The 15607-nt window shown below is 41.8% G+C and overlaps 1 protein-coding gene across 1 annotated transcript in view; it reads left to right on the forward strand.

The window, feature by feature from the left end:
* UBXN7 (UBX domain protein 7) overlaps positions 1 to 15607 on the forward strand; it is a 78488-nt gene that overhangs the window by 27119 nt on the left and 35762 nt on the right. Inside the window, exons 3-5 of the mRNA XM_023214822.3 lie at positions 3543 to 3610; positions 13533 to 13598; positions 15335 to 15447. Of these exons, the coding sequence (XP_023070590.2) occupies positions 3543 to 3610; positions 13533 to 13598; positions 15335 to 15447 (247 nt within the window). The remainder of the gene's footprint in view (positions 1 to 3542; positions 3611 to 13532; positions 13599 to 15334; positions 15448 to 15607) is intronic.

The following is a 15607-nucleotide window of genomic DNA, read 5'->3' on the forward strand; positions in this document are numbered from 1 at the left end:
ATTGCTTGAGCCCAGGAGGCAGAGGTTGCAGTGACCAGAGATCACGCTGCTACACTCCAGCCTGGGTGACAGAGCAAGACTGTGTCTCAATAAATAAATAAATAAATAAATAAATAAATAAATAAATAAATAAAAATAATATCGTGTAGAGTTTTTTCTGTAAATGTTGGCCATGTATTTCACTCCCAATATAGCTCAGACTTTTAACAGAAATCAGTATGAGAACCTAATACTTAAAAAAAATGTCCAGGCGTAGTAGCTCATGCCTGTAATTCTAGTACTTTGGGAGGCCAAGGCAGGAGGATGGCTTGAGCCCAAGAGTTTGAGACCAGCTTGGGCAGTATAGCAAAACCCTGTCTCTACAAAAAATAGAAAAATTAGCCGGGTGTGGTGGTGCGCAGCTGTAGTCCCAGCTACTTGGGAAGCTGAGATGGGAGGATCACATGAGCCTGGGAGGTTGAGGTTGCAATGAGCCATGATTGTGCCACTGCACTCCAACCTGGATGACACAGAGTGACCCTCTGTCTCAAAAAAAAAAAAAAAAAAAAAGATTAAAAACAACCACCTAATACAGAAACTTGAATAGCAAATATTCATAGTTGATTTGGGAGAGCATATTTATCCTCATTGTATAAAACATGTTTTCTCAATTGTGTTGAAAAATAGTTTTGGTAAATGAATATCTTTTCCTAATGAATTCCCCTATATATATTTTGGCTTAGACAGTTTGTATTGCTAATTGATCAGCATTTGATAATGGCTCCTAATTCCTGAAGTATGATTTTCTTTATTCACTTTTTTCTATTCCATCCTTCCATTCTTGGTAGCTGACAGTCTTGGTACAGATACCCTCAGATAATGTGGTAATCAAGTCTTTTCATGTAAGGACAACTGTGCTGCTTAATCCACCCCTCTCATTGATGCATTTAGTTAGATTAAAGTTTGTTTATAGAACAATTCAGTTGTCTAAGATTGAGACAGATGTGTGTATATATATGCTATAAAGCGAGGTATAACAATAATGGAAGGTTTTGTTTAGGTAGTAGTTTTCTTTCTTTCTTTCTTTTTTGAGACAGAGTGTCTATCGCCAGACTGGAGTGCAGTGTGGTGATCTCGGCTCACTGCAACCTCCACCTCCTGGGTTCCAGTGATTCTCCTGCCTCAGGCTCCTAAGTAGCTGGGACTACCAGCACACGCCACCATGCCCAGCTAATTTTTGTATTTTTAGTAGAGACGGGGTTGCACCATGTTGACCAGGATGGTCCCGATCTCCTGACCTCGTGATCTGCCCATCTCGGCCTCCCAAGGTGCTGGGTTTACAGGCGTGAGCCACTGTGTGCGGCCAGTTTTCTTTTTTTTTTTTTTCAGGCTGGAGTGCAGTGGTGCAATCTCGGCTCACTGCAAGCTCCTCCGCCTCCCAGGTTCACACCATTCTCCTGCCTCAGCCTCCGGAGTAGCTGGGACTACAGGCGCCCGCCACCACTCCCGGCTAATTTTTTGTATGTTTTTTTTAGTAGAGACCGGGTTTCAGCATGTTAACCAGGATGGTCTTGATCTCCTGACCTCGTGATCCAGTGGCCTTGGCCTCCTGAAGTGCTGGGATTACAGGCGTGAGCCACCGCACACAGCCAACGGCCAGTTTTCTTAAGATAATTAGCTCTTTTTTTAAAAACACAGTCTTGCTCTGTCACTCAGGCTGGAATGTAGGGGTGTGATCCCTGCTCACTGCCCTCGATTCACTGCAACCTCCGCCTCCCAGGTTCAAGCAACCTCAGCCCCTCAAGTAGCTGGGACTATAGGCACATGCCACCACACTTGGCTGATTTTTGTATTTTTTGTAAATATGGGGTTTTGCCTTGTTGCCCAGGCTGATCTTGAACTCCTGAGCTCAAGCAATCCACCTGCCTTGGCCTCTCAAAATGCTAGGATTGCAGGTGTGAGCCACCATGGCTGGCCGGCCTATTTCCTTTTGATGAAAGGATTGACAGAGCTTCCTCTTATAGATGTATTGTCTGTTTCTTCAGATTATTGAAATTTTGTGTGTGAGCACTAGGAAAGAGTACTTAACATAATTTTGAATTATCCTTTAGTCACGTGGTTTATTAGAAATTTCTTTAACTGGTTGTTCTTTGATTACAGGATGTTATTGTTGACAAATGAGTATTCCTACTTCATTTCATAAAGGATATTTTGGAGTTCCAACGCTTAAATATCAGAAACAAGATCTTTAGTTGTTACTATTCAGAACACCTGAATGAAAACCATTAGGGCTAACATAAATTTATATGGAATTTACATGCTTATATAATACTTATTATAAGCAGGAAGATAATGAAAATTAGGAAGTTACTATTTGCTGTGAACATTAATCAACAAAGTTCAATACTTGAGTTACAACTATAAAACTATTTCTTTTTCTTTTTCTTTTTTTTAGAGATGGAGTCTTGCTATGTTGCCAAGGTTGGTCTCGAACTCCTGGGCTCAAGTGAGCCTCCCGCCTCCTCTCCCAAAGCACTGGGATTACAGGCATGAGCCACCGTGCCCAACCTAAAATAAACTGTTCTTTAAAGGCACACACCATTTTTACAGTGTGTCTGAATGAGTTTTTTCTTACTGGAAGAGATGGATTATCAGTAAACCCTGTGAATGTAAACTTTGAAGAAAATAGGCTTTTAAAAGATGAGTAATTACTTTTTTTGTTCTGTATATTAAGATCTTTTTAGTAAATAATCCAAGATCATACCTGTTAGCCTCTTTCATAATTAGCATGAAATTCACTGCCTTTTAAAGTTTATTTTAGTATGTCCTTATGATTTAATTATTCTTTGATGTAGTAGTAATGTGATATTGCTTCTATTAAGCCTATATTTTTCTATTCATTTCTGCCTGATTTTTTGGGGAAAATTTTTTTTCTTTTTTTCTGACAGAATTTAAAGTAGGAAACTTGAGAGGGAAAGGGAAATTGTTTTTATTTCTAAACCATTTGAGCTATCTATTCCAGGTACTCATTTCCACTTGAGCTTTATGTGGAAACCATCTAAAACTCACTTATCAGCCAGATGCAGTAGCTCATGCCTGTAATCCTAGCACTTTGGGAGGCTGAGGTGGGTGGACTGCCTGAGCTCAGGAGTTCAAGACCAGCCTGGCCAACATGGCGCAACCCTGTCACTACTAAAAATACGAAAAAAAATTAGCCAGATGTGATGGTGCATGCCTGTAGTCCCAGCTACTAGGGAGGCCGAGGCACGAGATTTGCTTTAACTTGGGAGGTGGAGGTTGCAGTGAGCCAAGATCGTGTCAGTTCACTCCAGCCTGGGCGACAGAGTGAGACGCTGTCTCCCCTGCCAAAAAAAAAAAAAACCAACAAAATAACTTAAATTTATCATTATTACTGTGCTTCTAAAAGTCACTAAGTTAATTTGAATATATTTGCAGTAATTATAGAAAGCAAACAGGTAGCAGAAATATTCACAGTAATTACAGGAAGCAAACAGGTAGCAGAAAACAGTTTTCATTTTTTATTTTCCCATTTTTTTTAATAGAGAAGAAGTTCGTGCCCCAATTCCTCAAAAGCAGGAAATACTGGTGGAACCAGAACCATTATTTGGTGGTAAGTTCACTTTTTTCCCTTAGCTTTATTTGATTTTGTTCTTTAGGATTTTAATCAAACCATCAAAAGATGTGAAGGCTTCCTAGGAGACTGTTAGAAGTGTAGCGTCAATTCTTACCTTGTTTTTCTATGGTCCTGTCAAGAAAGTTGCACAGTTGACTCACAAAGAGTGAAGCAGATGTTTCAAATTGATGTTTGTTGGAAAAGGCCAAAAGGAGGAACGTTAGCAAGAAGAATATGCTGCCTTGTAATGGGAATGCATAATGATGAAAGGTTCTGATTATTTTCCTTTTCTGGATACCTGCTTGACTGCCAAGTCCTTACTCTCTAGATAGGCCATACTTTCTCTCAGTTTCTAGAAGTGCTAATCCTAATTTGAATGAAGGGCACAGTAACCCCTAATTCACGTAAAAAATTGGGATATTAGTCTGGATAGAGACTGGTGGTAGAGAATGGGACATTTAATCAGATTAATTTATAGTTAAATAAGCACGTATTTCCCTTTTGTAAACCAAAGAGTTTGTGTGTTATTCATGAGTTTATATAGAAAAAATGCAAGATGAAATTATAATCTGGTTGGTCAGACCAAGACAGAAAACTGTATATAGTATATATTGAGAATAATTATGCAGAGAAATACTTTGTGTTGAGGTGGCTCATACCTGTAATCCCAGCACTTTGGAAGGCTGAGGTGGGCAGATCACTCAAGGCCAGGAGTTCGAGACCAGTCTGGCCAGCATGTCAAAATCCCATCTCTACTAAAAGTACAAAAATTAGGCATGGTAGCACATGCCTGTAATCCCAGCTACTTGGGAGACTGAGGCATGAGAATCACTTAAACCGAGAGGCTGAGGTTGCAGTGAGCCAAGATCGTGCTACTGCACTCTAGTCTGGGCAGTAGAGTAAGACTCTGTCTCGAATAAATAAATACAATTGAGTATAAGAGACATAAACTTTTTTCCTTCCAACTTTTTTTTAGGTTCGGGGTACATGTGCAGGTTTGTTACATGGGTAAATTGCATGTTGCGTGGGTTTGGTGTACAGATTACCACCCAGGTAATGAGCATAGTAACCAATAGGTAGCTTTTCTGTTTTCTTTTTTTTTCTTTTCTTTTCTTTTCTTCCCCTCCTCTTTTCTTTTCATTTCTTTTCTTTTCTGACACTGAGTCTTGCTATGTTGCTCAGGCTGGTCCCAAACTCCTGGGCTCAAGTAGTCCTCTCGCCTCAACCTCCCAAAGTGCTAGGATTACAGGAGCGAGCCACCATGCCTGGCTTATAGGTATTTTTTCCAATCCTCGCCCTCCATCCTCAAGTAGGCCCTGGTGTCTGTTCCCTTCTTTGTGTCCATGTATGCTCAGTGTTTAGCTCTCTCTTGTAAGAACATGCGGTATTTGGCTTTCTGTTCCTGCATTAATTCACTTAGGATGGTACATATGTAGCCTTCATGGGTAGACTAAGACAGAGGAGGAAATACACGTTGTAACAAAAGGATGAATAAAATTATATGTATGTCTTTTGATTTGATAAAGTACTTTAGTTGAGAGTTTTTATGAGATAAACGTTTTTAACTTGGCAGCTTTGGTGTTTATTATAGCAAGAAACAAAAGAATATACTGTCTAGATTCAGAAATAAAAGGCAAGAGGAAAGCTGTAAAGTCTGAATACTGTAGTGTAATGAAGTGCTTTCTGGCTGTTCAATGCGGATAGTCATTATGCTGTTGATATACCAGATTGCTCATAATTTTACAAATATAAATGCTGGGAATAGATTGGAGCAAAAGAGTAATGCCCTTGGAAGCTTTATCTTCTCTCTATTGCAAGGGATAATACAGGATCTTTGAGCAAGTGGAACTATAGGAAGTAAATTCTGTACTATATTGCTTTTGAACAGAGGCAAAAGAATTCCATTTGAAAGTCCCACTTTACTCTTTTTTTTTTTCTTTTGTATTACAGAGATGGAGTCTCTGTTGCCCAGGCTGGAGTGCGGTGATGCAATCCTAGCTTACTGCAGTCTCAAACTCCTGGGCTCAATAATTCCTCCCGCCTCAGCCTTCTATAGGTGTGTGCCACCACGCCTGGCTAATTGTTTTGTTTGGTTTGGTTTTGTTTGTGGAGACAGGGCATTGCTGTGTTGTCCTGGCTGCTATGGAACTGATCTCAAGCAATCCTGCCCCCTTGGCCTTGGCCTACCAAAGTATTGGAGTTACGGGCGTGAGCCACCGCACCTGGCCGCTTTCTTTCTTTTTTATCTCTGAATTGATGTACAGTTAAGGAGGATGCTAAGAATGACTTTTTACAGTTAGGAAGTCATTCTTACCTTTTATTATTAGATGTTAAACTTGAAATGGGTCTTTAGAAACTATTTTCTTAAGGCAGTATTGATTTAAATCACCGTTCAGGTGTGGTCTCAGGTCCCTAATACCCTTTCAGGTTGTCTGTAACGTTAAAACAATTTACAATAATAATGCTAAGGGTTGGTTGGTTTGTTTTTGAGATGGGGTCTTGCTGTGTTGCCCCAGGCTGGAGTGCAGTGGTTGCTCACAGGCGTGATCCCACTAGTGATCGGCACGGGAGTTTTGACCTCTGTTTCCAACCTGGGCTAGTTCACCCCTCCTTAGGCAGCCTGGTGGTCCCCCTACTCCTTGGAGGTAATTATATGGATGCTGAGCTTAGTGTAGACACCTGACTGGCAGAGCCCACTACAGGCCAGAACTCTTAGGCTGGGGTGATCTTATCTCAGCCTCCTGAGTAGCTGGGATTATAGGCATGCACCATGGTACTGGACATCAAATTATTTTCGTTGTGGTGACATTTAGACTGATAGTTCAGAAACAATGATGAGTCAGACTGTTGGCTTCTTGGTTGAATTCATGCAGTGGCTTCAGACTCTATCACTAGATAGTGAATTCTTCACTGCTACATGAAGTTTGCAAAAACATTTAAAAGGCAGGGCCAGGTGCAGTGACTCATGCCTGTAATCCCAGTCCTTCGGGAGGCAACAGTTGAAAAGATCACTTGAAACCAGGAGTTGGAGAGTGGCCCAGACAACACAGGAAGACTCATCTCTACAAAAATAAAAATAAATTTGTTAGGCGTGGTGGCACGTGCCTGTAGTCCTAGTTGGGAGTCTGAGGTGGGAGGATTGCTTGAGCTTAGGAGTTCTAGGCTGCCGTGAACTATGATCATGCCACCGCACTGCAGCCTATGTGACAGAGTGAGACCCTGTCTCTAAAAGAAAAATAGGACAGGTGCAGTGGCATACACCTGTAATCTCAACACTTTGGGAGGCTGAGGTGGGAGGATTGCTTGAGCCCAGGAGTTTGAGACTAACCTGGGCAACATTGAGACCCCCAACTCAAAAAAAAAAAAAAAAAAGTTAACTGATTTAAAAGCAGTTTTCTTTTTTTTTTTTTTTGAGGCAGAGTCTCACTCTGTCGACCGGGATGGAGTACTGTGGCCGGATCTCAGCTCACTGCAAGCTCCGCCTCCCGGGTTCACGCCATTCTCCTGCCTCAGCCTCCCCGAGTAGCTGGGACTACAGGCGCCCGCCACCTCGCCCGGCTAGTTTTTGTATTTTTTTAGTAGAGACGGGGTTTCACCGTGTTAGCCAGGATGGTCTCGATCTCCTGACCTCGTGATCCGCCCGTCTCCGCCTCCCAAAGTGCTGGGATTACAGGCTTGAGCCACCGCGCCCGGCTTAAAAGCAGTTTTCTTTAATGATGTTCTTGATGAAGCAGTAAAAATGATTAATTTCATTAAATCTTGACCCTTGAGTACACAGTTTTAAAATATAGTTTGAAATAGTGTGTATGCACAAAGCAGTTTGGTATAATGAAGTACTATGATTACCTTAAGGAAAAGCACTTGTGTGATTGTTAGAATAGGGAGCTTTTTTCATGGAACATTCTTTTTACTTGAAAAATCACTGACAAACTATCAGTTTACACTTTGACAGTTGGCATTTTCTTGAAAATGTGAGCTTGTTACTTCAGTACAACTGAGAGTGTTTGTTATCAGTGATTTTAAAAAAGAGGTTTGGCCGGATGTGGAGACTCACACCTGTAGTCCCAACACTTTGGGATTACTTTGGGAGGCTGAGGCGGGAGATTTCTTGAGCCTGGGAGTTCCAGACCAGCTTGCGCTACATAGGGAGACCCCATCTCTACAAAAAAATTAAGAAAAAAATTAACTGGGCGTGGTGGCGCATGCCTGTAGTCCCAGCTATGCAGGAGGCCGAGGGGTTAGAAGATGGCTTGGGCCTTTGAGGTCAAGGCTGCAGTGAGCCATTATTGCACCACTGCACTCCAGCCTACTGGTGACAGAGAGACCTCGTCTCAAAAAAAAAAAAAATGATAAAATACCTTAAAAAAGAACTTTCAGGCAAAAAACAGGATTTTAGAAAAATTTTTGTACCTACCTTTGTGAGCGTGATACTTTCCCAATACTTGAAGGCTTTCTGATAAGATCAGTGGTGACATGAAACAGATGATTTTTAAAATACTGTATAATGAAACCATTAATATTTGAAATGTTTCCATTACTCAGCAAACAAGTATTTTTGAATAACCAGTGCATGATACTACAGAGTTGTGCATAGGTAAAAGATCCATTCAGACTGCGAGATGAATTGTATTAGGTATTTATTGCTGAGTAAAAAATTGTTCCAAAATTAAACTGCCTGAAAAAAACAAAAAATAAAGGAAACAATCTCAGTTTCTTTGGGTCAGTAATCTGGGTGTGGCCTTTGGTTAGGGTCTCCTGCAAGGGTGTGGTCAGCATGTCAGCTAGGCTGCCATTCCTCTCAAAGCCTGAATGGAGGAGGATCTCCTAAACTCATTCCTGTGTCTATTGCCTGGGGGCATCCATTTTACACAGAGCAAATGAGAGCCTCAGAGGGCAGCCCAGAATGGAAGCCATTCTCTTTTTGTAACGTAATCTGGAAGTGAAATCCCATCAGTCTGCTACATTCTGTTCCATCCTGCCTGTACTCAAGGTATTCATTCACACACAGGGTGCGAATGCTGGAAGATGGGAAAATTGGGGGCTGTCTTAGAGACTGCCTACCACATAGTACAGTGGCTTATAATGAAACAGTATGAAAAGCTCATTGATAAGATTTCAGATTCCACTTTGCAGCTGTCCTCTAAGAAACTACCATTGGTTAAGTATTGGTGTACTATTAAAGAAGAATATCCACAATCATCTAAGACTTGAAAACACTCCTCGCTGCTGGGTATGGTGGCACAGGCATGTAGTCTCAGCTACTCTGGAGGCTGAGGTGGGAGTATGGCTTGAGCCCCAGGCGTTCTTGGCTGTAGGGCCCTATGTTGATTGGGTGTCAGCACTAAGTTCGGAATCAACATGGTGACCTGCTGGCAGTGGAGGACCACCAGATGACCTGAGGAAGAGGAAACGGAGCAGGTGCAGATCAACAGTGGAATTGTGCCTGTGAATAGCCACTGCCCCTCAGCCTGGGCAACATAGTGAGACCCCCATCTTTTAAAACAAAAAGCCCACTCCTCCCTTTTACAACTGCATGTCTGCGTGAGAGTACATTTTAATTTTCTTTCTATACTTGAACTAAAAGAATAGCAGCAGATCTAAAGGAATGCAGAAGCAGATCTGAAGATCCAGATGTCTTCTCTGAAGCCAAATACGAACAGCTGTGTGGACATGTGAAACAGTGCCACTCTTCTCACGACATTTTTTCTCCAGCTGTCTCTCCCCTATGCTGACTTTGAAGCTCCTTCTGAATCTCTTTTAGCTCTTTATAGCTTAGTCTCTTTGACTTCAGTGACCAGTACTTCTATTATGTGGGCAGTAGAGTGAGGACAGAGGACTGATGTTTGCTTGTGACAGATGGCTTGGAAGAGCCAGGAGACCACATTGAAAAGGCAGGTAACAGTAATAGGCCTAGGGCTAAGAGGTGGTGTGGTCTGAGGAGAGGTTTTTGCTTACAAATAGGGTAAATGAATGGAAGACAAATGGGAAGAGGGAGGGATATTAGCCCAAGAAGTAAAAGAAATTGGGTAGAAGGATAGCAATAAGAGGAACTAGTGAGTATACCCGGATTGGTGCCTTATAGAGAAGGGGGAGGTTGGAAAGGTGATGTGAAATCATGTGGAATATTGACTAACCTACCTTTGGCAGTTTAAAGGTAGAAGAAAATTACCTTTTATGTGCTACCTTCCTAAAATCATATACTTTCTTAGGCAACTATTCTTATTCTAAGACATCCTTGGTTTCTTTCTTTCTTTCTTTTTTTTTTTTGAGATGGAGTCTTGTTCTGTGGCCCAGGCTGGAGTGCAGTGACATGATCTTGGCTCACTGCAAGCTCTGCCTCCCAGGTTCACGCCATTCTCCTGTGTCAGCCTCCCCGGGACCTGGAACTACAGGCGCCTGCCACCACGCCCAGCTAATTTTTTCTATTTTTTTAAATAGAGATGGAGTTTCACCGTCTCAAACTCCTTACCTGGTGATCTGGCCGCCTCGGCCTCCCAAAGTGCTGGAATTACAGGCGTGAGCCACAGCGCCGAGCCTCCAGCCAGTTTCTTAATTATTAGAGTTAAAAAGTATCAGATATTAGTGCTTAGACTCTGAATAAGAGGTGCAGAAATTTTCCTACCTTGTAAGCATGTCTTTATTTGCATAATGTCCTAACAGCTTGGAGAATACCTGAGATACTTGTGACTTGTGAGGGAAAAATGAAAGTAATCAGAATTTTTTTTACTTTGGAGACAGCCTTGCTCTGTTGGCCAGGCTGGACTGCAGTGGTGCGATCTCTGCTCACTACAACCTCTACCTTACAGGTTCAAGTGATTCTCCTGCCTCAGCCTCCCACATAGCTGAGATTACAGGTGTGCACCACCATGCCCTACTAATTTTTTTTTGTTTTTTTTTGGGGGGAGATTTTGATTAGAGACGGAGTCTCATCATGTTCCCCAGGGTGGTCTCAAACTCCTGAGCTCAAGCAATCTACCCACCTTGGCCTCCCAAAGTGCTAGGATTACAGGCATGAGCCACCCCACCTGACCAATAAATGTTTATATTAAGTGGTACTTAAAAAAAAAAAAGTATCAGATATACAGTTTTTTAAAAAAAATTATTATTATTATTTTTTAATTTAAAGAGACAGGGCCTCAGTATGTTGCACAGACTGCACTCGAACTCCTTGGCTCAAGCGATCCTCTCACATCAGCCACCTGGGCAGCTGGGGCTATAGCTGCATGTCTCTGCACCAGGGCCAGATAACTAGTTTTAGAGGCATTCTTTGGCAGGTTCTATTATTCCTGCTAGAAGCCATATACATTTGAAATAGGAGCTCTTGATCAAAAATAGTTCCAAGATTGAAAAGTGTGACATTTCTTGCTTTTTCTTGAATAGAAATGAAGAAAGGAGGGAGGGAGGGAGGAAGGTAGAGAGGGACGCAGAGTGCAATATTTAAATTAAAAATAAAATTCAGGCCAGGCTCGGTGGCTCACTCCTGTAATTCCAGTACTTTTGGTGCCGAGGCATGTGGATCACTTGAGATCAGGAGTTGGAGACCAGCCTGGCCAACATGGTGAAACCCCCTCTCTACTGAAAATACAAAAATTAGCCTGGCGTGGTGGCACACACCTGTTCAGCTACTAGGGAGGCTGAGGCAGGAGAGTCCCTTGAACCTGGGAGGCGGAGGTCAGTGAGCTGAGATCATGCCACTGCACTCTAGCCTGGGCAATGGAGTGAGACTCTGTCACCATAAATTAATTAATTAACTAATTAATTAATTCAGGCTAGGCATGGTAGCTCATGTCTGTAATCCCAGCACTTTGGGAGGCTGAGGTGAGAGGATTCTTTGAGCCCAGGAGTTCCAAACTAGCCTGGGCAACATAGTGACATGCCTGTCTCTTAAAAAACAAAACAAAACTGAATGTGGTGCTGCACACTTGTAGTTCCATCTACTTGGGAGGCTAAGGCAGGAGGATGGCTTGAGCCTAGGAGATTGGAGTCTGCAGTGAGCCATGATCACACCACTGCAATCCAGCCTGGGCAAGAGAGCGAGACACTGTCTCAAAAAGTAAAGAATAAAACATGATAGTGTATTACAAAATCTCTTTTCCCAGAGATGATAATGTGATTGTTTAACATGAATACTGATACACATATACACAGGAATCATACGCATATGAATATGTTTTAAACAAAAACGAAGTTTTTAATATGTTCGGCATTTTTTTGTTGCTTTGTTTTGCCTTTTACTCGGTAGTGCTGGATATGAATAATTATCCTGTGTAATCACAAACACGAGTTATTGGGAAATATGTTTTGACACGGGTTCGGGGATTCTATAGTCTCTGTCTAATCTTGATACTAATCATTTCTCAACAGAGAATTCTTCTGGTTACATGCTGGCCAGCCTTGTCATAAGCCAACTTAATAACTTACCCATATTGAGGGAATCATGCAAAGCCTTTATTTACAGACTGGGTAATAGACACCCTACAGGGGTAGTAGACTACCTTAGGTGGATCTCTTTACTTTTCTGTCATTAAACCGTTGTGTAACCGTGAAAAAAAGTTTCCAAAATTAAAAATGTTTTTTGTCTTGACGGTTCTGCACGTATATCCAATCCCTAAGAAACAGTCCTTAAGTCTTACGGTTTAGAGTGTAGAGTTACTCTATGCAGCAGGGCAGTCAGATCCTGAAGGCTGTAACCTGAATTGGACATGTGCAGCGTGTGTGTGGCTTCATCTCTACGTGGCGGTGTCCTCAAAATCTTCTTTCTTTCTGACGTCACCACTTGGATATTAAGATAGTAAACTTTTTTATTTTTGAGACGGAGTTTCACTGTTCTTGCCCAGGCTGGAGTACAGTGGCGTGATCTCGGCTCGCTGCAGCCTCCGCCTCCCAGATTCAAGTGATTCTCCTGCCTCAGCCTCCCAAGTAGCTGGGATTACAGGTGCACGCCACAACACCCGGCTAGTTCTTTTGTATTTTTAGTAGAGACAGGGTTTCACCATGTTGGTTAGGCTTGTCTCGAACTCGACTTCAGGTGATGCACCCGCCTTGGCTTCCCAAAGTGCTAGGATTACAGGAGGCATGAGCTACAGTGCCTGGCCAGCATAGTAAACTTTTTTTTTTTTTTTTTGAGATGGAGTTTCGTTCTTGTTGCCCAGGCTGGAGTGCAGTGGCACAGTGTTGACTTACTGCAGCCTCTGTCTCCCAGGTTCCAGTGACAGAAATCAGGATCCTGAGGGAAATCAGTTTATTTTATTATAGTAAGCATTTTAAGTATTTAAAATGCTATATTCTAACAGTGCACTCCACTGTTAGACTCCTGCCTCAGCCTGGGATTACAGGCATGCGCTGATATTACAGGCATGCGCCACCACGCCTGGCTAATTTTTTGTGTTTAGTAGAGGTGGGCTCACCATGTTGGTCAGGCTGGTCTCAAACTCCTGACCTCAGGTGATCCATCCACCTTGGCCTCCCAAAGTGCTGGGATTACAGGCATGAGCCCCCATGCCCAGCCGATAGTAAACTTTTTACACAAGTTTGATCAAGTCTCTTTTAACTTGGCCTGAATTTTTTCATTTGTAATACAAGGTGGGTGAATGGAAGATGTTCGGATTAATCATACATGAATGATTTGAAAGTTTTTAAACTTTTTTATTTTTTGAGGGAAGGCACCATTATGAATCTGAGCGTTTTAAAGCAAGAAATACTGCTCGCTTCGGCAGCACATGTACTGAAATTGTACATGTACGAGACAGAGATGAGCATGATACAGAGATTAGCACGGCCCTGCGCGAGGGTGACATGCAGTTCGTGAAGGGTTTCATATTTTTTATTTTAAAAAAATACTTTTAGATGAGGACATTTTTAGAATTAAGTTTCAAAATTAATTTTCAAATTTTTCAATTCTGTTTTTTCTCCCCTAAAGCTCCTAAAAGACGACGGCCTGCACGTTCAATTTTTGATGGTTTCCGGGATTTTCAGACTGAAACTAGTAGGTATCTGTGGACCAGTTTATCATCTCCCTCTTCTTTTCCTATTAAAAAGAAAAAGATGATTGCTGTTAGGCCCAATTACTTTAAGTTTTCACCTTATTTAAAAAGTGAAATTATGGATCCAGGATATGATTAACTCTCCCCTGAGCTGAATTGTTCCAAATTCTAACCTATTTGGTTATAGAAAAATAGTAAAGGAGATGGAGATAATGTAGGAAATCTGGTAACTGATAAACTTAATTCGCTTGTGAATAAATACTTAAAATGCTTACTATAATAAAATAAACTGATTTCCCTCAGGATCCTGATTTCTGTCAATGAAAGGAATACGTAATGAAAATGGTTATTGTAAGAGACTGAAAAATAGGAGAAAAAGCCATGCCACCCAGAGCAGCCTATTAATATTTTGGCTACAGTTGTTTGAAATATTTTTGTGTAATAAGTTAGAATGAGAATCTTGGTCTTATACTTCTAGAGGTTCTAGTATTGATTTAGCAGTGGAATCCTAGAGAAAGGACAGTTATGTTAAGAGAATATATGTGAAACCCTTGGACCATGCTTGATTTTGTGGTTTATTTATAATGAGTTCATTCAGGCACAAATAGGTCTTGTAACTTTGGAGAGAATTGATGGGGAACCTGAACTGACTGAAGTCATCTGGGGAATCCTGTGTCCTCCCAGTGGAAGGTGACAACAGTGGTCATCATCTCCACTGTTAGAATCTTTTTATTACTATTTTTACTTATTTTTAAGATGGAGACTCGCTGTATCACCCAGGCTGGAGTGTAGTAGTGCAATCTCAGCTCACTGCAACCTTTACCTCCCAGGTTCAAACGATTGTCTGGCCTCAGTCTCCTGAGTAGCTGGGACTACAGGCTTGTGCCACCATGTCCGGCTAATTTTTGTATTTTTAGTAGAGACGAGGTTTCACCATGTTGCCCAGGCTGGTCTTGCACTCCTGACCTCAGGTGATCCGCACATCTCAGCCTCCCATAGTGTTGGGATTACAGGCGTTAGCCATCATGGCTGGCCCAGAGTCTTTAAAGATTGAGAACATAGCTAAAAACAGCAGATGAATTTACATTGCTTTCAAAACTAGATAAATGAGGATGAAAGTTTTCCCGTATGCTTTTTGTTTTGTTTCGTTTTTTTGAGATGGAGTCTCGCTCTGTTGCCCAGGCTGGAGTGCAGTGGCGAGATCTCTGCTCACTGCAACCTCTGCCTGCAGGGTTCAGGCCATTCTCCTGCCTCAGCCTCCTGAGTAGCTGGGACTACAGGTGTGCTCCACCTCGCATGGCTGTTTTTGTTTGTTTGTTTGTTTGTTTTTGTACTTTTAGTTGAGACGGGGTTTCACCGTGTTAGCCAGGCTGATCTCAAACTCCTGACCTCAGGTGATCTGCCCACCTTGGCCACCCCTAGAATTATAGGCGTGAGCCACCGCACTCAGCCTCTCCCTGTTAAAGTTAGTTTCTGAATATGTGAAGAAGTTACTTTGATTATGTGACTATTTTCAGTTAATTTTCTTTGTATCCTTGGAATAGGGAATTCCACCAAGTCTTAAGATTCCTCTTATCTCCCTTTGCATTTTTTTTTCAGAGTCAACATTAGATCTTTGTATTTGAGGTCAAGCCTATTGACAGCAATTCCTTCAGTTGACAGAAGTTTTTTTTTTTTTTAATGTGATTCATGAATATTTTATGGCTAACTGAAACTTTTCCATCCTTCTGTGTTATAGTTCGGCAAGAACAAGAATTAAGAAATGGAGGAGCTATCGATAAGAAATTAACTACCCTTGCAGATCTATTCCGGCCACCCATTGATTTGATGCATAAAGGCAGCTTTGAAACAGTAAGTTGTCGAAGAGTCAGTGCCTTAACTAGGAATGCTTTTGCATTTTCAATGCCTTTTTAAAAAAATTACTTGTTTTAGAGGCAGGGTCTCGCTCTGTCATCCAGGCTGGACTGCAGTGACACAGTCATAGCTCACTTTTTGAACTCTTGGACTCAAG

The sequence above is a fragment of the Piliocolobus tephrosceles genome, chromosome 2 (genome assembly GCF_002776525.5).
Source record: "Piliocolobus tephrosceles isolate RC106 chromosome 2, ASM277652v3, whole genome shotgun sequence".
Lineage (NCBI taxonomy): Eukaryota > Metazoa > Chordata > Mammalia > Primates > Cercopithecidae > Piliocolobus > Piliocolobus tephrosceles.